Source organism: Mirounga leonina, unplaced genomic scaffold (assembly GCF_011800145.1).
Source record: "Mirounga leonina isolate KUSES-001 unplaced genomic scaffold, KU_Mleo_1.0 Mir_115, whole genome shotgun sequence".
Classification (NCBI taxonomy): Eukaryota; Metazoa; Chordata; class Mammalia; order Carnivora; family Phocidae; genus Mirounga; species Mirounga leonina.
Window position 1 is genome coordinate 73,978,806 of NW_023270268.1, and position 23,093 is coordinate 74,001,898.

Here is a 23,093-nt window from a genome sequence, read left to right on the forward strand (position 1 = left end):
CCTTTTATTCCTTTTTTTAATGTGGCTGCTAGAGAATTTTAAGTTCCATACATGGCTCACATTATATGTCTTTTGGACAGTTCTGTTTTGGGCAGCATTTCCTAAACTAATTCATGGAATATTAATAAGTGCTCAATGAAACAGTTTGGAAGATGAACAGTGTCCAGTAGAACTTTTTGCAATGATATAAATGTTCTGTATCTGCGCTCTCCAATATAATAGCTACTAGCCACTGATGGCTGTTGAGCACTTGAAATGTGGCTATTTCTGACATTGAAAAATTGAAATGTGGAGCACCTAGGTGGCTCAGTCAGTTAAGCTTCTGCCTTCGGCTCAGGTCATGATCCCAGGGTCCTGGGATCAAGTCCTACATTGGGCTCTCTGCTTGGTGGGGAGTCTGCTTCTCCCTCTGCCCCTCCCCCCTGCTCGTGTTTTTTCTCTCTCTCTCTCAAAAATAAATAAAATTAAAAAAAGAAAAATCGAAATGTGGAAGAAAGGAACTGAATTTTGAATTAGCTTTATTTTTTTATTTTTAATTTTTAAAAAATTTAATTAACTTTAAATAGCCACATATGAGTAGTTGCTAATATATCGGGACAGTACTGATCTAGAAGATTTATGGGATTGTTTTATTCAAAGACCTGTATATAAGGACTTGTTTACTATATTGCAAACTTGCTTAATATGTCTGTGATTTGGATTTATTATGAGTAATGATAAGTGATCAGTAACAGTAATATTTATTGAGCACCTGTTATGTATCAGGTACTGTGTAAGTACCAGAAAGGGGATTTGTATGATAAATTATTTATTAAGAGCTTAACTATATGTATTGCTTATGTTTTGTAATATGCTGGATGCATTGTGAATTCCAAGGTGCTATTTGGGCTTTACCATGTTTTCATCAAAGTCTGGTTTCTTTCCTTTCCTTATAAGTCCCCTTCTGTGAAAGCCTGGCTCCTCTTGAAAAGTCTGAGTGATGTGCTGCCTTGTTAAAGGATTTTTTCTTGAAAGGGAAACCTACACTTTCTGACAGATGATGATGGCTTTGTTTTTGTTTTTAGTAAACTTTTTTTTTTTAATTTATTTATTAGCGAGTGTGTGCATGCAGCGGGTGGGGGGTGAGTGATAGAGGGAGAAGGAGAGAGAATCTCAAGCAGACTCCCTGATGAGTGGGGAGCCCGACACCTGGCTCAGTCTCACGACCCTGAGATAATGACCTGAGTTGAAATCAAGAGTTGGGACGCTTAACCAACTGAGCCACCCAGGCGCCCCTGTTTTTACTAAACTTTTGAAGTTAGTTATGCTTTTTACTTTAACAGGAATATGTACATGTTTATACAGAGACTTTGAGAGTTCGGTATTATGTAATATTTATTTTCTTTGTTTATGTGTACACATATATTTATAAGTACTAGCATCGAGCATTGTTTGTTTATTTAGTTATTATTACTTCACAGTGAAAAACAAATGTCATCATGTCTGGAATCAAGCGAACAATCAAAGAAACCGACCCTGATTATGAGGATGTATCTGTGGCCCTTCCAAATAAGCGTCATAAAGCAATTGAGAATTCAGGTAAAACTTCACCTGCTTTAGGAAATTACTTCTTTATTGAGATATGCTTCCTTATAAGATTTATAGTAACTAAAACAAAATGCATTTCCACTGTTTTGTATAATTTGAAGAGGGATTAGTTAAGTGCTCTGTTAATAGCAATACACCATGTGTGTTGAAAAAGGCCAGAAGACAATCAGTAGACAGTGGAAGTGTCAATAATGAGACTGGCTGTAAGTTTTAGCTGTCATTGTATGTTAGGCATAACCATAAAGTCTTATAATATGCAGTGTGGGTACATGATAATGGGTGGTACATGGATTAAAGTTTTTTATTGTAATAGTGGCATATTAATGTCTTTTGGAAAGATATGGTCTCATCCAGCTTGTAGTTTTGTGACTACTTTTGCTTAGGATAAGGCTAACATTATTTTAAAGTATTATTTAATTATGTTAATTGGATGTTTCATATGGTTCTCAGATGTGGTGTAAGTAACTTAAAGGTGGTATACTAATGATTTAAATTTGGAAAATAGTGATCTAGTTTAACCCCTGCACTTAGCTGCTAGTAGTTTAGGCTCAGAGGCATTAAATTACTTGCCCAAGATCATGTAATTAGTTGAAGAGCAAATCATCAACTATGTGTCTGTAGCTACCCAGAATATTTTTATTTATTTATTTATTATTTTATTTATTTATTTATTAAAAAGATTTTATTTATTTATTTGACAGAGAGACAGCGAGAGAGGGAACACAAGCAGGGGGAGTGGGAGAGGGAGAAGCAGGCTTCCCGCCGAGCAGGGAGCCCGATGCGGGGCTCGATCCCAGGACCCTGGGATCATGACCTGAGCCAAAGGCAGACGCTTAACGACTGAGCCACCCAGGTGCCCCACTACCCAGAATATTTTAAGCTATCTCAGGAAAAGATGCTAAATTTGAGTTTTTAAAACAAATTATTGCTGAAATTCACTACTGTTTATTTAAATAATAAATCTATGTAAGCTTACACTTATGGCTGGGTAAAGAAGGCATCCAAGTCATAAAGTGTTGTAGCTTCACAAAGATTTGTGCCCCTAGAGTTGAAGTGGTGAAAGGAAATTCGTGTCTCTATGCAGTCAAGTCATTTGTACCCCCCGAAAGTCTTTGTGGACCAAAAATTATCAAATTGAATTCCAGATAATAATAACATTTCACTGCAACCTTTCCCCTCATTCAGTTATAATTTTATTTATAAGGAAATAATTTCCTTTCAATAATAAGCCAAATAAATGTGACACTTATATCCATTACTCAAATGCATCAGATGGCATAACTTTTTTAATAAAAATAAGAGGGAAAACTGATTGTTATAGTAAACATAATAATTTCAGTTTAAATCTAGTGTAAGTTCCCAGATACTCTGCCTAAGCAGGGACAGTTTTTCCTACTGAGGGATAATTTGCTATTTTGCCTCTTGGTGACCATACTGTGCCTAATCCCAAACCATATTTTTATTTTTCAGAATTTTGCTCAAAGTAGATTTGGTAGGATGCTTCCTTTTGCTTATATTGTTTTGTTTATTTTTGTTTTTATTTATTCCATGAAAGACATAATTTAGAAGAGTTTCTCTCTAAGGAGCTTAGATAAAACTGCCTTCAGTGATCACGGTCTCTGACTTCAGCCTCTCCCCTAAGAGTATCTGCTGGTTTCTACAGACATATATGTATATGTGTCTCTGTGTGTGTGTGTGTGTGTGTAGTAATACTAGAAATACTAGTAATACTAGAAAATACTCTTTTTCATAATGACAAAAACCAGTCATTTCCCTCCATGCAGACATATCCACAAGAATGCTCACTTATACCATTATTGGTTTGAAGTTGCCAATTTAATGGCATGTTAATTTACAGGGAGAGAAGGACATGGGTCATCAAAGGGTCCAAATTTTCTCTGCAATTTTTCGTATACTCCAAAGCATGAGTGAACATTTTTTTCATATTACAAACACAGGCTCATTTTGCAAAATTCCCAGGTTTTTCTTTTTTCTTTTTTAAAGATTTTATTTTTAAGTAATCTCTACACCCAATGTGGGGCTTGAACTTACAACCCCAAGATCAAGAGTCACATATCTCTACTGACTGAGCCAGCCAGATGCCCCAAAATTCCAGGGTTTTCAAGCAGTTATTTGGCTCTTTTTTCCCCTTGTATCTGATATTTTAGATTTTGAGTTGCATATTACTTTGAGTAGTCATCATCTGAATTCTATCACCCCTAGAGGCATTTTCTTTTTTGCTTTTTTTTAATTTCAAGGTTTTTGGTTTTTTTTTTAAAGATTTATTTATTTGATAGGGAGAGAGAGCATGCCCGGGGGAGAGACAGAAGGAGAGGGGAGAATCTCAAGCAGACACTGTGACACCGGACTGTCATGACCCTAAGATCATGATCTGAGCTGAAACCAAGAGTCAGACGCTTACCTGACTGTGCCACCCAGGTGCCCCCCCTTGAGTTTTTATTTAAATTCCAGTTATCATATAGTATAATATTACTTTCAAGAGTAGAGGCTTTTGGGGGCGCCTGGGTGGCTCAGTTGGTTAAGCATCTGCCTTTGACTCAGGTCGTGAGCCCAGGGTCCTGGGATTGAGCCCCGTGTCGGGTTCCCTGCTTGGTGGGGAGCCTGCTTCTCCCTCTCCTCCCTGCTCATGCTCTCTCTATCTCTGTCTCTCAAATAAATAATAAAATCTTTAAAAAAAGAGTAGAGGCTTTTTTTTTTTTTTTCTTTTTTTGCAGAGAGAGGGTGGGGAGGGGCAGAGAGAGAGAGAGAGAATCCCAAGCAGGCTCTGTTAGATGCTTAATGGACTAAGCCACCCAGGTGCCCCAGAGGCATTTTCTTTACTTTTGAATTCTTTTCTTTACTCATTCTTTTAAGTAGTTGTGATTAGGAACTGCTGAATTGCTTGCTAGATCCTTCTCTAGGGAAGGAAGCTTCCTGCCTTCTTATGAACTGCTCTTATGTCACAGACTACTTCCCCTCTATCTCTTTATTTCCTTTGTCCTCAGGGCTGTGGTTTTTCATAGGTCACCAAATATTTCTCTCAGAATCTTAATGGATTTCTTTTTCTTGTTCAGTAATTTTATTTTGATATAATTCCAAGCAGAAAAATTGCAAGGAATACTTGTATGTCTTTTATCCAGATTAATTTGCCAGTTGTTTATATTTTGCCTCATTTGATTTATAAGTCTTTTTCCTCACCCCCAGACACACACACACACACACACACACACACACGCTCAAATACATGTACGTTTGCATGCAGGTATACATGCACATCATTCTTTTTAAATCATTGGAAAATAAATTGGACACCTGCAAATACAAGTGTATTTCTTAAGGAGATTCTCTTACGTAATCACAGTATTATTATCAGAAGCAGGAAATTTTAACATTCATCCATTACATTATGTGACGTCCAGTCAGTATTCAGTTACCAGTTTCGCAGTATTGTATTTTATAACTATTTCTCCTCTCTAGGCTCCATCCAGTCCAGGATCACACAGTGCATTTTGTTGTCATATCTCTTTAATCTCCTCAACCTTTCTGCCTTTCTTGACTCTAATGTTTGAATCATGTAAGCCAGTTATTTTGTAGAATGTCCTTCAGTTTGGGTTTATTTGATGTTCCCTGTAATTAGATTTAGCTTTTTTGGCCAGAATGCCTTAGAGTGATGTAGACTTCTGAGTGCATTATATCAGAAAACACATGAAGTCAGTTTGCCCCCATATTAGTGATGTTAACTTTTCATCATTGGTTAAAGTGACAGCTACTAGGTTTCTCCACGTAGGAGTTACTGTTTCCTGGGTTTCTTCTATTGCATACTGACTTAAATCATGACAGTCACTGAGTAATTAGACCTTGAATTATTTTATGTTCATTATGCAGCTCGAGATGCTGCTGTGCAGAAGATTGAGACTATTATCAAGGAACAATTTGCACTTGAAATGAAGAATAAGGAACATGAAATTGAAGTCATTGACCAGGTATAATGGTGATAAATTAAAAAAAACAAAGCTGTTGCAAAAAAATCTATTGAGATAGAATCATGGTTTTTTCCCCAGCAGCGGGGAGGGGGAGAGGGAGAGGGAGAAGCAGACTCCGCACTGAGTGGGGAGCCTGATGCACATGCGGGGCTCAGTCCCAGGACCCTGAGATCATGACCTGAGCCGAAATCAAGAGTTGGATGCTTAACTGACTGAGCCATGCAGGCGCCCCCTCCCCCTTTGCTGTTCTTTTAAAAGGAGTGTTCTCATTTTGGAAAAAAGGCATATGTCTTTTTTTTCCCCCTATACATGAAATTGCAGAAAAACATAATGAAAAAAATTACTTGAAATTCCATCCCCAAAAATAATTTTTGCTCGTGCTTGACATTTCTCAATGAATATGCATACATATACATAAATATACACATTAACATGTCTGTATACTCTTGTAAACATTGGCTTTTGTCATTCTTTTTTTTTTTTTTTTTTAAAGATTTTGTTTATTTATTCATGAGAGATAGAGAGAGAGGCAGAGGCAGAGGCAGAGGGAGAAGCAGGCTCCCCGCGGAACAAGGAGCCCGATGCGGGACTCGATCCCAGGACCCTGGGATCATGACCTGAGCTGAAGGCAGACGCTTAACCGACTGAGCCACCCAGGCGTCCTGCTTTTGTCATTCTTTTAAAAAGTCTTTTGCAATTTGACAGGTGGAGACCATCATTTTTATTTGCCTTTCTTTGATTATTAGAAAATTGAGGTTTTGGTCGTTTGTATTTCTTATTTTATGAATTTTTTATGTATATCTCTACTGTCATTTCTATTTTTTAAAGTAACAAGTTAACATTTGTTTTTAGCGACTGATTGAGGCAAGAAGGATGATGGATAAACTTCGTGCCTGCATTGTTGCAAACTACTATGCTTCTGCAGGACTTCTGAAAGTTTCTGAGGTAAGTCTTCCTCCTATACAGTCATTTCTGGCTATCCATATTTGTTGTGTGAAGGGGAAATTAGTGTTGATGTGAAATTCCTGCCTTTGAAACATTTCTTATAGTGACCTTTGGAATTCAAGAAACCTAGCCTACCTTCCTGGGAAAATACATAAACTGTCAATAATCCTAAGTATCATTTTTCCCTTTATTTATTTTTAGTTTTTTTATTTAGAGGGAGCATGCGCGTGGGGTGGGGGAAGGGGAGAGGAACAGGGAGAGAGAGAATATCAAGCAGGCTCCATGCCCAGCACGGAGCCCCACACAGGGCTCAATCTCATGACTCTGAGATCATGGCCTGAGCTGAAGTCGAGAGTCATACACTTAACCAACTTAGCCACCAGGCACCCCAACATTTTTTCCTTTATATTAAGTCCTTCTCCAGCTAATATTTAGCACTGTCCCTAGGCTTTGTTAGATACAAAGTTGAGTGAGACCCTATTCTAGCCTGCTTTATTTTTCATTTGATTGTGATCAGCTTTGGAGTAAGTTATAGATAGATTGATTTTCCTACTGAAGAGCAATTTGTAGTTTCAGTAGATATATCCTATTCAGGAAGCCCTGATTTTTTTCCCTCACTTTCTGTGAAAAATTTCAAATCCACAGAAGAAATGAAATAAGCACCTGTTTGTGCATGACTTAGATTCACCATCTTAACATTTTGTCATCTTTGCTTTATCTATCTTACTTTTCTGTAAAACATTTGAAAATAAGCTCCAGGCATCATGACACCTCACCCTTAAGTACTTAAATCATGTATTTCCTAAAGGATATTCTTCTATGACTTCCTGATATTATTTGATGACCAGTCCATATTCAGATTTTCCCAGTCATCCCCAGAATATCTTTTAAAGCTGTTTTTTTGATGTAGGATCTAATCAAGGTTCATGGGTACATTTGGTTATTTGGTTTCTCTAGACTCATTTTATCTAAACTAGTTCACCTTTCCCCCCCATAATATTGACTTATTTAAAGAGATAGGCCATTTATCTTTATAGAATATCCTACATTTTGGGTTTTTTTTTTTCCCCCTTGGGTTATTCCTTCATTCTCTCTATTTTTCTGCAAACTGGTAGTTGGGTCTAAAGATTTGATTAAAGTTAGAGGTTTTTGGCAATAATAACTTCATAGGTGATGCTATATACCTCATATTGTATCACATCAGGAATCCTAGTAATCAGGTTGTCCTGCTGTTTGGAATATTAAGTTTTATCACTTAGGTAATCTGATTGCCACTGGATTGCTCCATTTATAACGGAATGGGGATAGGATTGAACTGAAACAGAAGTGTTTCTTCTTGTTTGACATTTTGATAATTTCCTATAACTTTTGTTCATTTTCATTCTAAAATTTCTTTTTCTTAAGTTTTCTCAATTAGAATTAGATAATTCTCTTGGATAGTACTGGCTCAGTGAGAGTCGTGGCAGACCTGGGAAAGGTGTGATGCCATACTGGTTTGCATTGTCCCCCATGGTTTTTAGAGATAAGACGTACCATGTTTTGGCTTTCATGTCATCCTGTGTTGCTTGAGGGTACCTGGCATCGGTCATACTCCCGATGTTGTCTTAGAGAAATCTGGAGCATTATTTGAATTTAATCTTAGATGTTAGATAGTTGTTTCTTCTACTACAGGAGTTTCCCTAATACATACTAGAGTCTGAACTATTTTTTAGAGCTACCATAACAAATTACCACTAGCTTCCTGGCTTAAAACAAGAGGAATTTATTATCTCCTGATTCTGGAGGCTAATAGCCCAGAATCAAGGTGTTGCTGGACCATGTTCTCTCTGAAGGCTCTAGGAAAGAATCCTTCCTCACCTTCTCCTATCTTCTGGCAGTTGCTGGCAAACCTTGGCATTCCTTGGCTTGTGGCTACATCACTCCAGTTTCTGCCCCTATCTTCACATGGATGTTTTCCCTCTTGTGTGTCTTCACAGTTCTCTCTCTCCACATTTCCCTTTTATTAGGTAAGCCCTAATCCAGTATGACAGTATCAACTTGATTACATCTGCAACGACCCTATTTCCAAATAAAGTCACATTCACAGGTTTGGGGTGGACATGAATTTTTGGGAGACACTCTTCAACCCAGGGCAGATTTTACTGTTATCTGTTACATGGCTTGCTATTGGATCCAATAAGATGGACATTACAAGCTAGCATCTGCGTGACATGGGACTTGTAGCTACTATGTTTGAAGAGCTGGTTGTCTGTTTAATGTTTTGTTGTTGTTGTTTTTAAAATTTATTTATTATTAGAGTGTGTGAGTGAGGGCACGGTAGGGATGGGGAGCAGAGGGAGAGAGAAACTCTTTATTATTGAGATTCATTAATTTTGTTGCTTTGAAATGCTAGCCTCTGGCTCCTTTCTTCTTGCTGAATTATGTTAACTGTACACTTTTTTTTTTTTTAAGATTTTATTTATTTATTTGAGAGAGAGAATGAGATAGAGAGAGCATGAGAGGGGGGAGGGTCAGAGGGAGAAGCAGACTCCCTGCCGAGCAGGGAGCCCGATGCGGGACTCGATCCCGGGACTCCAGGATCATGACCTGAGCCGAAGGCAGTCGCTTAACCAACTGAGCCACCCAGGCGCCCAACTGTACACTTTTTAAAAGCTGGGCTTCCTAGGAACTGTAGATGTATCCCATTATAACAGAATACACTGTATTTTGTATCCAAGTAACAAGATACACAAAAATACTCCAGGCTTCAGTACTGGACTGATGACAAACTTTATATGTAGGTATGAATCATTTTAAAGCATTCTATACTACATTTTACTCCTACGTGGGAGCCATTTTACATATACATTTTTAAAAATATTTATATATTTTACAGGAACATTTTATTTAGAGCAGTTGATGTGTTTATGTTAAAGCAGTGTGAGGCTTATTTTTTTTTTAAGTCAAATCTTACTTTCCATATGTTACTATGTATTTATCTCTATTTTTCATTTAGCTTCAGAGAACTTGCACCTTTAGCTTTTTAGTGTTAGGACCTTCACATAATTATCACTTTCTAGCTCTTGTTGGCTCAGACGATGTTAAGGAGTTTGGACTTCATTTTCTGGGTGTGGGCAGATTTTGAAGGATTTTAAGCATGACCCCTAAATAGATAAGGGTTTTGGAAAAATTAAAATTTTACCACTTTTGATGGATTTGATTAAAAGTTTGTTTTGTTTGCTTTCATTTTTGCAGGGATCAAAGACATGTGATACAATGGTTTTTAATCATCCTGCTATCAAGAAATTTTTGGAGTCACCATCTAGGTCATCCTCTCCTGCCAATCAGAGATCAGAGACACCATCAGCCAATCATTCGGAAAGTGATTCTTTATCTCAACATAATGATTTCTTATCTGACAAAGACAATAACAGCAATATGGATATAGAAGAAAGACTCTCAAACAACATGGAACAGAGACCAAGCCGAAATACTGGAAGGGTATAGTTTGATGGGTGGGAGGGAGAGGAGAAGGGAACTCGTATTTATTAATTATGTACATGTACATGTTATTCCATTTCATCTTCATAGGAACCCTAGGAAATATATTAATTATATCCCTTTTGGAGATGGGGAGACTGAGTCTCGAAGAGCTTACAGTTACCTTTGTCCACAAGTATCAGAACTGAGAATTAAACTGAATTAAGCTGAGAATTAAACTGAATCAGAACTGTGCATGTCACAACTCCTAGATGCCATCCACATTGATAAGAGAGAAACCTTGAGGAATTGGCAATTCTGTGACCTTGTCCAAGGTCTTTCCATTCTGTCATGTTTGTTCTCTCTTCATCATTTTCCTTTGTGAAACTTCAATGCTTTAATGATGCTTTAATAACTGGGGGAAACTTGACAAATAATAAATAGAATTGAAAACCATTTATTCCTTTTTGATCCTGCCAATTTCTTATTTGAGTTCCCATCTCAAGCTGCTCTGAACTTCTTGGTGTAATATTTGGCTATAGAGCCCTTATTGGATGATTTTTCTCAGCCAGGTGTTCTGTGATAGAGGAAATCTCCAGGTTGCTTTTCACATATTCAGACATCAAGAATTTGATTTATTTTTTATAAAAATCAAATTTAAAAAATTTTCTGGTTATAAATTCATACGTGTTCATCGTTGAAAATTTTAAACTACAAGAAAATAAGAAAGAATAGAAAAGTCATTCATAATGCCACCACCCAAAAATGAAAACTCTTAATGTTTGGATTTACTTGTTTCTTACCAGTATTATTTCTGGGCAAGTACTGCATGGGTTTGCTTTTTGTTTTTGGGGGGGGGGTGATTTTTTGTATTTTGTTTTTTTTTCTTAAGATTTTATTTTTAAGTAATATCTGCACCCAACATGAGGCTCAAACATACAACCCCGAGATCGAGAGGTCGCATGTTCTACCAACTAACCCAGCCAGGCACCTGTTTTTTTGTTGTTGTTTTTTTTTGTTTTTGTTTTTTAATTAAGAATTTAGGCAATACTGGTCATAGGATTTAGAAACTTAACATCTTGTATGTAATACACATGCTCATGTTTATGTAACATATATTTGGTACTATGTACCCGGCACTTCTCTGAGTACTGTACAAAACAATTATGTGAGACAGGTACTGTTATCCTTATTTTTTTTTTTTTTAGAGAAAGTGGCAGGGAGGGGCAGAGGGAGAGGGGAACAGAGAGAATCTTAAGCAGGCTCTATGCTCAGTATGGAATCCAGCTCAGGACTCAATCCCAGGACCCTGAGATCATGACCTGAGCTGAAATCGAGAGTTGGATGCTTAAGCGACTGAGCCATCCAGGTGCACCTAGGTTTTTTTTTTATTTTTAAGTAATCTCTACACCCAAGATGGGGCTCAAACTCACAACCCAGAGATCAGCCATCACATGCTCCACTGACTGAGTGAGCCTGTTATCCTTATTTTATAGGTGAGGAAATTGAGACAGAGAAGTTAAGTAATTACACAGAATTTCACATCTAGTAAATGGAAGAGCCAAGATTTAAACCCTGGCAGTCTATCTCCATAGTCAAACTTTAATCATTTGTCTATGGCACTTCTCATTGAAAAATTTTTAGTAATACAGAAGATTGAAAAGAAAGTGAATTCCATTGACCCCTTTCCCCATTTCCATTTTCCAGAGGTAACCACATAATAGTTTCTTGTATATCCTGCCATATCCTCTTTGCATATACAGCACAGATGTGTCTGTTAAAAGCACATATACACACATGGGGTTATAGCGAACAAACATTTTGTGTTTGTGTTAAAGATACAATAAAATTACTTCTATGCTGAGAGGTGCCACAAAGCCAGAGAATTTTGTAGTTAAAAAAAAAAAAAAATCTGAGTTGCTCCATTCATACCTTGAATGATTTTGTGGTTTCTGCCTATTGGAAATTGTCCAAATTGAAAGTGAAAATTGATTATGATTTCTTTCAGGACACTGCTAGTATTCCTGGCTCTCATAAAACAGAGCAGCGGAATGCTGATCTCACAGGAGATGAGACTTCACGACTTTTTGTAAAGAAAACTATAGTAGTGGGCAATGTGTCCAAGTGAGTATCCAGTTGAATTCTCTCATTTTCAGTTTCCATTTATCTTAATACTCTGGCATACTTTTATTATCATAGTATTACTGTAGGAAGAGGTCTTACAGATTTTTTCCCTCAAACTCTTAGTTGTTTTAAAAGTAAACTAAGGTCCAGAGAGTTGAAACTGCCTCAGTGTGTCTACTAATCTTTGACATAGAATAAAATTGTGCTTGGTAAAAATTTCTGAAACATGAGCTTTTATTTTATACAAATGGGTTTTTTTTGTTTTAAGAGTTTATTTTTAAGTGATCTCTATACCCAGCGTGGGGCTGGAACTCACAACCCTAAAATCAAGAGTTGCACACTCCATCGACTGAGCCAGCCAGGTACCCCATATACATATGGTGTATTTTATCAAGCATATTAGTGTGGATAAGTTTAGAAGAACTTTTTTTTTTTTTTTTTAATTTATTTGAGACAGAGAACGAGAGAGAGAGCACATGAGAGCGGGGAGGGTCAGAGGGAGAAGCAGGTTCCTTGCTGAGCAGGGAGCCCGATGCGGGACTCGATCCAGGGACTCCAGGACATGACCTGAGCCGAAGGCAGTCGCTTAACCAACTGAGCCACCCAGGCGCCCCTAGAAGAACTTTTGACTTTTTCTGACTTAGGTCTCTCCTTCAGGGCCTTAGCTAATTGCTAAAAAATGTTTGTTCAAATTGAAATGTTTTAGTGCTCGCTTCGGCAGCACATATACAAATTGAAATGTTTTAAATTTTTAACAAAAAGTTGCAGAGCATGTCTTGAAGACAGAATTTCTCCAAGCTGAAGGTCTAGCTCTTTAACAATATGCTCTCATGATGTCTTGTGGGAGCACCATTATTTTGCCAAGTATCTAGAAATGGATAAAGACATAAATCTTCAAATAGCATGAGAATGTTATTTTCTCACAAAGTCTTTATTTTCCTTTCTCCTCCCTCATTAGGTATATTTTCTCTGTGCTCTCATCATCTTTATCATATTATATAGTCATTTCCTGTTTTTATGTATTTTTCCCAAATCAGACTGGAATCTCTTTAGGTAGAAAGTATGTCTTGTTTTGTATCTTATAGTAGTTGGTATTCACTAAATATTTGATTGTTGAATAAGTTGATATATTTATGAAAATTATAATTAGATTCAGTTATTGAAAATAAAGGATTCAGGCAGACAGTAATTATTTGGGGGGAAAAATCAGGTTGGGGGGAAATCTTCCAAGCCCCAGTTAATGGACCACAAATAACAAACAAGAAGTACATTTAAAAATCTCAGGATAATAAAAGCAAAGATTTCTAATGGTCCGTGTGATAGTATTTAAATAGACGCATAAAATATGATTAAGCAATTAGATTTCTATTTTGTAGATTATTTTAGAATTATCAAGGGGACTCTTAGATCATGTGAAATGTTAAGAGTTGGGATCTTAACAATAGTATGAGACCTGTCAGCTCAGAAAGTCCGAAACTGGAAATGTAGGTGGACCACCAAAAGATTGGGGAGAAACCATCATTGACATTTTCAAATAATTACATTTAATTTGTAGGTGTTTGGGTTTTTTGAAGACCAGCTAGAACTGATTAATCATGGATTTTAGGTAGAGAGGGAATGATTGGCGTAAGAGTTGTAAAGTCCTTGTTTGTTCTGGAAGAGGGAAAAATTACTGATTTACTTTAGACTTGTTAAGAATGTTAGAGTATCTAAGATAATAACTAGAAGAGTAGACATAGAGATTTTTTAAAGATTTTATTTATTTGTCAGAGAGAGTGAGCACAAGCAGGGGGAGTGGCAGGCAGAGCAGGCAGAGGGAGAAGTAGGCTGCCCACTGAACAGGGAGCTTGATGCGGGACTCTGATCCCAGGATCCTGGGATCATGACCTGAGCCAAAGGCAGACGCTTAACCGACTGAGCCACCCAGGCATCCCTAGACATAGAGATTTAAACTTTAAAGTAGTCAGAGGAAAGTGGGGAAATTGAATGAAAAAAGGCCGGGCGGGGGGCGGGATCCTGATTCCAAAAGAAGGCACAACCCCAAGATCAAGAGTCTCACACTCCACTGACTCAGCAAGCCAGGTGCTCCCAGACTACATTTTGTTGTTGTTTTTGTTGTTGTTGTTGTTTTGAAGATTTATTTATTTATTTGACAGAGTGCACTTGAATGCGTGGGGGAGAGGCAGAGGGAGAGAGGATCTCAAGCAGACTCGGCTCTGAGCACAGAGCCTGATGTGGGGCTCTATATCACAACCTTGAGACCATGACCCAAAACCAAGAGCTGGATGCTCAACCAACGATGCCACCCAGGCCCCCCACCCAGACTACTTTTTTGACTACTGTTAGAGTAAAGTTAATCAATGACAGTAGGAAACTAGGAAGCTTTCTTTTGTTAAAGATTTTTTTTTTTTAAGATTTTACTTATTTTTCAACAGAGGCAGCAAGAGAGGGAACACAAGCAGGGTGAGTGGGAGAGGGAGAAGCAGGCTTCCCGCTGAGCAGGGAGTCCGATGTGGGACTCGATTCCAGGACCCTGGGATCATGACCCGAGCTGAAGGCAGCCGCTTAACGACTGAGCCACCCAGGCGTCCTCTTTTGTTAAAGATTTTATTTATTTATTTATTTATTTATTTGAGAGAGACAGCACACAAGTTGGGGGTCGGGCAGAGGGAGAGGGAGAAGCAGACAATATGGGGCTCAATCCCAGGACCCTGAGACCATGACCAAAGCCAAAGTCAGACACTCAACTGACTGAGCCACCCAGGCACCCCTAGAAAACTTTGTCTAGAAATTCAAACTACTTCTAAACAACGCATAAGTCAATGAAAAATCACATTAAAATATCCAAAACTAAATAATAAAATCAAAATTTGTAGATAACACTAAAGAGATATTTATAAGGAAATGTCTACAGTAGAAGAAAATGCAGTAGAAGAAAAGGGTAAAATTAGTGAACTAAACATCTCAATTAGACAAAATAATGCAGTGGGGGAAGCAAAGAAATTAGGGGAAAAAAGTATACACAAACCTGATGAAATTAAGGAGAAAGAAGACAAAACTATTAGAAATGAAAAAAGACAGCTACAGATGCTGTACTATTTAGGAGATAAATAATGAACATCTTTATGCCAATACATTTGAAAATTTAGGTGAAATGGAGAGTTCCTAGAAAAATACAACTTGGGACTTAAGAAAGGAAAAACCTTGAATAGTCTTAGAACTACTAAGTAAGTTTAATTACTGATTTTTAAAACATTGCCGTCATAAAACCAAACCAAACTACTAGGCTTAGATTGCTTTACAGGCTGAGTGAGCACATAATTTCAGTTGTATACAAAATCTTCTGGGGAGGGGCACCTGGCTGGCTTAGTTGGTAGAGATTCTTGATCTGGGGGTCATGAGTTTGAGCCCCACATTTGGGGTGTAGAGATTACTTAAAAAACAAAAAAGTAACCAAAACCCCCCAAAATCTTTTGGGGAAAAAGAGACAACACTTGTCAGTTTATTTTATGAGGGTAGCCTAACTTTTTTTTTTTTTTTAACATTTTATTTATTTATTTGTTGGAGAGAGAGAGTACACAAGCAGGGGGAGTGGCAGGCAGAGGGAGAAGCAGACTCCCCACTGAACAAGGAGCCCGATGCGAGACTCAGTCCCAGGACCCTGGGGTCATGACCTGAGCTGAAGGCAGCCACTTAACCGACTGAGCCACCCAGGTGTCCCTGGCCTTTTTTTTTTTTTTTAATTTTTTTTTTTTTTAAAGATTTTATTTATTTATTTGAAAGAGAGAGCGCGAGAGGGAAGAGGGTCAGAGGGAGAAGCAGACTCCCTGCTGAGCAGGGAGCCCAATGTGGGACTTGATCCCGGGACTCCAGGATCATGACCTGAGCCGAAGGCAGTCGCTTAACCAACTGAGCCACCCAGGCGCCCTCTAGCCTAACCTTTTAAATAAAGCCAGACAGTTTGTAAGAAAAGGAAAATTGTAGGACATTTTCAGTTGTGAATATAGGTGCAGAAATACTGAACAAAATCATTAAGAAACGGAATTCATTAAATGCAGAAATGATAAAACTTCATGACGAAGATATGCAAGTTTGGATTAACATTAGAAATCAATATAACTTGGCCCACTGCATTAAGGGTAACCATAGGCATAGATAAATGTATAGAAGGCCATAACCATATTTTCCAACAGAATGTAATAAGGAGGCCTCATGAAATAAGGGAGAGCTAAAGATACTAGTTTTGCCATGGTCAGGACTGAAGGGAACGGTTTGTTTTTGCTTTTAAAAGGTAGGAGACCAGTTGGAACCTTCCTGGCAGTAATGGGTCGGAACCAGAAGAGTTCAGAATTCTAGCACCCTGAAACCCGAATGAAATCAACGCAAAGGCTAGAGTGTCCCTAACCCAGTAATATGTCAATTTATTTCTATCTCATGTATCTACTTGGAAAAGCAAGGTTGATTTTTTTTTTTTTTTAATTGCATGGTGGTAATCAGAATATAAAACAAACTTTAAGGGAATGTTCCTTAGACCAGGAAAAAAAAAAAGTTTAAAAGAAAAGGATTAACTGCTAAGACTCACTTTGCTTGGTTAGGTGATAGAGCTGTTAAATTTTGATGGGATTAAATTTTTTAAGTAAAAATAATTTTTAGGGGAGTGGGGATATAAGCTTCCAGTTATGGAATGAATAAGTCATGTGGATGAAAGGTCCAGTATAGGGAATATTATAGTCAGTTGTATTGTAATAGCGTATAGGAACAGATATGGTGAGCATAGCATAATGTATTGTTGAATCAGTCTGTTGCAAACCTAAAACTAATGTAACACTGTGTCAATATACTTCAGTAAAAAATTTTTTCAACCTTATTGACATATAATTAACAAAATTAAAATATTTAAAGTGTATATAATGATATGATGCATGTATACATTTTGAAGGGATTCCTGCCATCAAGTTAATTAACAATACATCCCTTATCACCTCACTTTTTTTTTTTAAGATTTTATTTTTAAGTAATCCCTACACCCAGTGTGGGGCTTGAACCCGCAACCCTGAGATCAAGAATCTCAAGCTCCATCGATTGAGCCAGCCAGGCGCTCCATTACCTATTTGTGTGTGTGTGTGTGTGAACATTTAAGTTCTGTTCTCTCAGCAAATTTTACAGTGTTATCTACTTTAGTCACCAGGTTATACATTAGATCCTCCGACCTTATTCATCTCAAAGCTGAAAGTGTATACCCTTTTACCAACTTCTATTTCCCCTACCTCCAGCCTCTGGTAACTGTTTCTCTGCTCTGTTTCTATGAGTTTGACTTTTTTTTACATTTTATATATAAGTGATACCATGTAGTATTTATCTTTCTCTGTCTGGCTTATTCCACTTAGCATAATGCCCTCCACATTCATCCATGTTCTCACCAGTGTCAGAATTTCCTTCTTATGGCTGAAGAATATTCCATTACACACACACACACACACACACACACTCAGTTGACCTTTGGGCAATCTTGAGCAATTCGAGGGTTAGGGGCCCCAACCTTCCGCATACTTAAAAATCCACAGTGAAAAATCCACCCAGGTGGCTGTGTTGGTTAAGCATCCAACTACTTTTTTTTTTTTTAGATTTATTTATTTGAGAGAGAGGGTAAGGGGAGAGGCAGAGGGAGAGGGAGAAAGAGAATACTCAAGCAGACTCCCCGCTGAGCATGGAGCCTAGTGCTCAATCCCAGGACCCCAAGATCATGACCTGAACTGAGATCAGGAGTCAGACACTTAACTGACTGAGCCACCCAGGCACTCCAGCATCCAACTCTTTTTTTTTTTTTTTAAAGATTTTATTTATTTATTTGAGAGAGAGAGAATGAGAGAGAGCACATGAGAGTGGGGAGGGTCAGAGGGAGAAGCAGACTCCCTGCCGAGCAGGGAGCCTGATGCGGGACTCGATCCCGGGACTCCAGGATCATGACCTGAGCCGAAGGCAGTCGCTTAACCAACTGAGCCACCCAGGCGCCTGCAGCATCCAGCTCTTAATTTTGGCTCAGGTCATGATCTCAAGGTTGTGTTGGGCTCTGCACTGAGCATGGAGCCTGCTTAAGATTCTCTCTCTCCCTCTCCCTTTGCCCCTCTCCCCACCCCCACTCACTTGTGCACTCGTTCTCTCTCTTAAAAAAATAAAAAATAAAAATCCACGTGTAACTTTTGACTCCCTAAAAACTTAACTATTTTTTTTTTTTTTGGTTTGTTTTTTTCTAAAAACTTAACTATTAATAGCCGACTGTTAACTGGAAGCCTTACTGATAACATTAACAATTGATTAACACATATTTTGTATGTTACATGTATTTATTTTGTATGTTACATGTATTATATAATGTATTCTTACAATAAAGTAAGCTAGAGAAAAGAAAATGTTACTGAGAAGATCATAAGGGGGGCTCCTGGCTGGCTCAGTCAGTAGAAAATGCGCCTCTTGATCTCAGGGTTGTGAGGTCAAGCGCCACATTGGGTGTAGAGCTTACTTAAAAAAAAACAACCACCAAAAAATCAGAAAAAAGAAAAAATCATAAGGAAAAGAAAATACATTTACAATATTGTAAAAAGAATCACACATATGGGACACCTGGGTGGCTCAGTCGGTTGGGTGTCTGCCTTCCACTCAGGTTGTGATTCGGGGTCCTGGGATCAAGTCTCACATCGGGCTCCTTGCTCAGCGGGGAGCCTGCTTCTCCCTCTGCCTGCCACTCCCCCTGCTTGTGCTCTCTCTCTCTGACAAATAAATAAATAAAATATTTTTTAAAAAAATCACACATAAGTGGATCTGCACAGTTCAAACCCATGTTGTGCAAGGGTCAGCTGTATATGTATATACTTCTTTATCCATTCATGTCTTTATTCATTTATCTGTTAATGGACATTTAGGTTTCTATATCTTGGCTATTACAAATAATGTTGCTGTGAACATGGGAGTGCAGATAGCACTTTGACAACCCATTTTCATTGTCTTTGCATATATACACAGCGATGGGGTAGTTCTGTTTTTAATTTTTGAGGAACCTCTTGTTTTCCATAGTAGTTGCACCAATTTATGTTCCCACCAGTAGTGCCCCAGGGTTCCCTTTTCTCCACGTTCTTGCCAACACTTGTTATCTCATATTTTTAATGATAGCCATTCTAACAGGTGTAAGGTGATACCTCGTGGTTTTGATTTGCATTTTTCTCATTATTAGTAATGTTGACCATTTGTATATTTTGTCTGGAAAAATACATATTTAGTTCCTCTGCCCATCTTTAAATCAGATTTATTTTGCTTTTTTTTTTTTTGCTATTTTTTTTGCTATTGAATTCTTTATATTTTTTTAATATTAACTTTTTATCAGATACATGATTTGTAAATATTTTTTCTCATTCCCTATGTTGCCTTTTCATTTTGTTGATGGTTTCCTTTCCTGTGCAGTTTTTAGTTTGATGTAATCTCACTTGTTTATTTTTGCTTTTGTTGCCTTTGCTTTTGGTGTCAAATCCAAAAAATCATTTCACAGACCGGTGTCATGGAGCTTATCTCTGTTTTCTTCTAGGAGTTTTATGGTTTCAGGTCTTAAATTTAAGTCATTCGTGGGTTTTGAGTTGATTTTTGTGTGTGGTGTAAGATAGGTGTCTATTTTCATTCTTTTGCATGTAGCTGTCCAGTTTTCCCAACACCGTTTATTGAAGAGACCTTTCCCTCTTGTATATCTTATCTCCTTTGTCATAAATTAATTGCTCATATATGTGTGGGTTTATTTCTGTGCTCACTTCTCTTCCGTTGAGCTATGTGTCTGTTTTTATGCCAATACCATACTGTTTTATTACTGTAGCTTTGTAATACAGTTTGAAATCAGGACATATGATGCCTCCTGTGTTGTTTTCTCTAAAAAAAGAGGTTATTTGGGGGTCTTCTATGATTCCACACAGATTTTAGGATTGTTTTTTCTTTTTTTGTGAAAAATGCTGTTAGGATTTTGATAGGGATTGCACTGAATCTGTAGATTGCTTTGGGTAGTATGGATATTTTAACAATATTAATTCTTCCAGTCCATGAGCATGAAATATCTTTTTATTTATTTGTGTCTTCTTCAGTTTCTTTCATCAGTATCTTATAGTTTTCAGTGTGCACGCCTTCCACTTCCTTGGTTAAATTTATTGCTAAATATATTATTGTTTTTGATGCAATTATAAATGGGATTATTTTCTTAATTTTTTTTCTGATAGTTGTTAGTGTTAGAAACACAGTTTTTTATGTTGACTTTATATCCTGCACCTTTACTGAATATATTAGTTGTATTTTCATTTATTTTTTAAAGATTTTATTTATTTACTTATTTGAGAGAGTGGGGGGAGGAGCAGAGGAAGAGTGAAAGGGAAAGCAGACTCTCTGCTGAGTGCGGAGCCTGACATGGAGCTTGATTTCAGGACCCTGCGATCATGACTGAGCCGAAATCAAGAGTCAGACATTTAGCCAGCTGAGCCACCCAAGCACTCCTGTTTATTAGTTTTAACTGTTTTTGGGTGGAATCTTTAGGATTTTCTGTATAGAATATCTCATTATGTTCCAATAGAGACACTTTTACTTCTTCCTTTGCAATTTGGATACCTCTCATTTCTTTTTCTTGCCTAATTGCTCTGGCTAGAATTTCCAGTACTGTGTTGAATAAAAGTGGAGAGCGTGAGTATCCTTGTCTTGATCTTAGAGGAAAAGCTTTCAGTTTTTCACCATTATGATGTTAGCTGTGGGCTTGTCATATAAGGCCTTTATTATTTTGAGGTATACCTCCTCTATACCCAGTTTGTTGAAAGTTGTTATCAAGAATAGATGTTGAATTTTGTCAAGTGTTTTTTCTGCATCTGTTGAGATGATCATACGATTTTTATCTTTCATTTTATTAATGTGTATCACACTGATTGATTTGCAGATATTGAACCATCCTTGCATACCTGGAATAACTACCACTTGATCATAGTTCATGATCCTTTTAATGTACTGTTGAATTCTGTTTGCTAATATTTTGTTGGGGATTTTTTTGGGGGGGTGGATTTTTACATCTATGTTTATCATAGGGATGTTTATCAGGGATATTGGCTTATAATTTTCTTGTAGTGTTGTCTGGCTTTGGGATCAGGGTAATGCTAGGTTTGTAAAATGAATTTATAAGTGTTCCCTCGTATTTTTTTGGAAGAGCTTGAGAAAGATTTGTATCAGTTCTTCAGATATTTAGTAGAAATCACCCTTTTCGCCATCTGATCCTGGAATTTTCTTTGTTTGGAGGTCTTTGATTACTGATTCAGTCTTCTTACTAGTAATTGTTCTGTTCACATTTTCTATTTCTTCATGATTCCTTCTTGGTAGCATGTATGTTTTTAGGAATTTATCCATTTCTTCTATGTTGTTCACTTTGTTGGCATATAATTGTTCATAGTTTTTTTTTTTAAACATTTTATTTATTTATTTTTAAGATTTTATTTTTCAGTAATCTCTGCACCCCGTGTGGGGCTCAAACTCACAACCCTGGGATAAAGAGTCACATGCTCTACCGACTGAGTCAGTCGTGTGCCCCTATAATTGTTCATAGTTTTATGATCCTTTGTATTTGTGTGGTGTTAGTTGTAATGTGTCCTCTTTATTTATAATTTTATTATTTGGGTTCTTTCTCTTTTTTTCCTTGTTAAGTTGAGGCAGAGGTTTGTGTATTTATCTTTTTAACAAAACAGCTCTTTAGTTTCTTTAATCTTTTGTCTTTTTGTCTCTATTTCATTTTTTTTCACTCATCTTTGTTAAATTTCCTTTTTTCTACTAATTTTGGGGTTAGTTTGTTCTTTTTCTAGTTCCTTGTGGTGTAAAGTTAGATTGAGATCTTTCTTAATGTAGGCATTTATTGCTGTAAATTTCCTCCTTAAAATCTTTTGCTGCTGCATCCCTTAAGTTTTGGTATGTTGTATTACCATTTTCACTTATTTGTTTTTCATTTTCACTTGTCTTAAGATATTTTTTTACTTCTCTTTGATTTCATCTTTGACTCATTGGTTGTTTAGTAGCGTGTTGTTTAATCGTCACATATTTGTGAATTCCCAGTTTTCTTGTAACTGATTTTTAATCTTAAGTAGGAGTTAATTGTTAGGTTTTTGAAGGAAAAAAGAATTCAAGTTTCTTTCTTTTTTCTCCTTTAGGTACATACCTCCTGATAAGAGAGAAGAAAATGACCAATCAACCCACAAGTGGATGGTATATGTCCGAGGGTCTCGTAGAGAACCCAGCATTAATCATTTTGTCAAGAAAGTTTGGTTCTTTCTTCATCCCAGCTATAAACCAAATGACCTTGTGGAAGTTAGGTAAGCACAGTTGAGTTATTTAATTTAAGAAGTACAGATTTACTGAAGTGGAAAAAGAGTGACTTAACTTGAGACCATTCCCTTTAATTATTATATTATTAATAATTTACTTAGCTTTGGCTCTTAGGTAGAGTTTTAACTGTGGTTCCCTCTTGCAGATTATTGTCTCCCTGAAAAGGCAGTATTTCCTCCTGTCAGAATTATATTAGCGGATTTTGCTCCCCTTGGAAATAGCTGAATTTATTTATATAGATACAGATAAATATAAAAGTGTTCCTGTATTTTATGAATATCAGAATATAGTAGAATTAAACATGGGAGTCTAACATTACAGAAATATTTAATATTGACAGTTCCTCATGCTCTCATCCTCTCAGAAGTAACCCCAGTGATATTTTTCCTACATATATTAACCTTGTATAGCTGTTATTTGTTGTTGTACAAAGATGGAATGATTATATATGTGTGTGTGTGTGTGTGTGTGTGTGTGTGTATATACACTCTTCTGAAATTTGTTTCATTTAGGTGTATTCTTTTTTTAAAAAAATTTATTTATTTTAAATATTTCTTTATTTTTACTTTAGAGAGAGTGCGAGAGCATGTGTGAGCAGGGGGGGAGGGGCAGAGGGAG

General features: G+C 37.1%; 1 protein-coding gene across 1 annotated transcript in view; it reads left to right on the plus strand.

Annotated features, from left to right (window-relative positions):
• The window catches only part of YEATS2 (YEATS domain containing 2), a 105,786-nt gene that overhangs the window by 18,584 nt on the left and 64,109 nt on the right, over nucleotides 1–23,093 (plus strand). Inside the window, 6 exon segments of the mRNA XM_034999685.1 lie at nucleotides 1,461–1,578; nucleotides 5,473–5,570; nucleotides 6,423–6,515; nucleotides 9,750–9,995; nucleotides 11,983–12,098; nucleotides 22,301–22,462. Coding sequence (XP_034855576.1) covers nucleotides 1,479–1,578; nucleotides 5,473–5,570; nucleotides 6,423–6,515; nucleotides 9,750–9,995; nucleotides 11,983–12,098; nucleotides 22,301–22,462 — 815 coding nt within the window. The 5' untranslated portion in view covers nucleotides 1,461–1,478.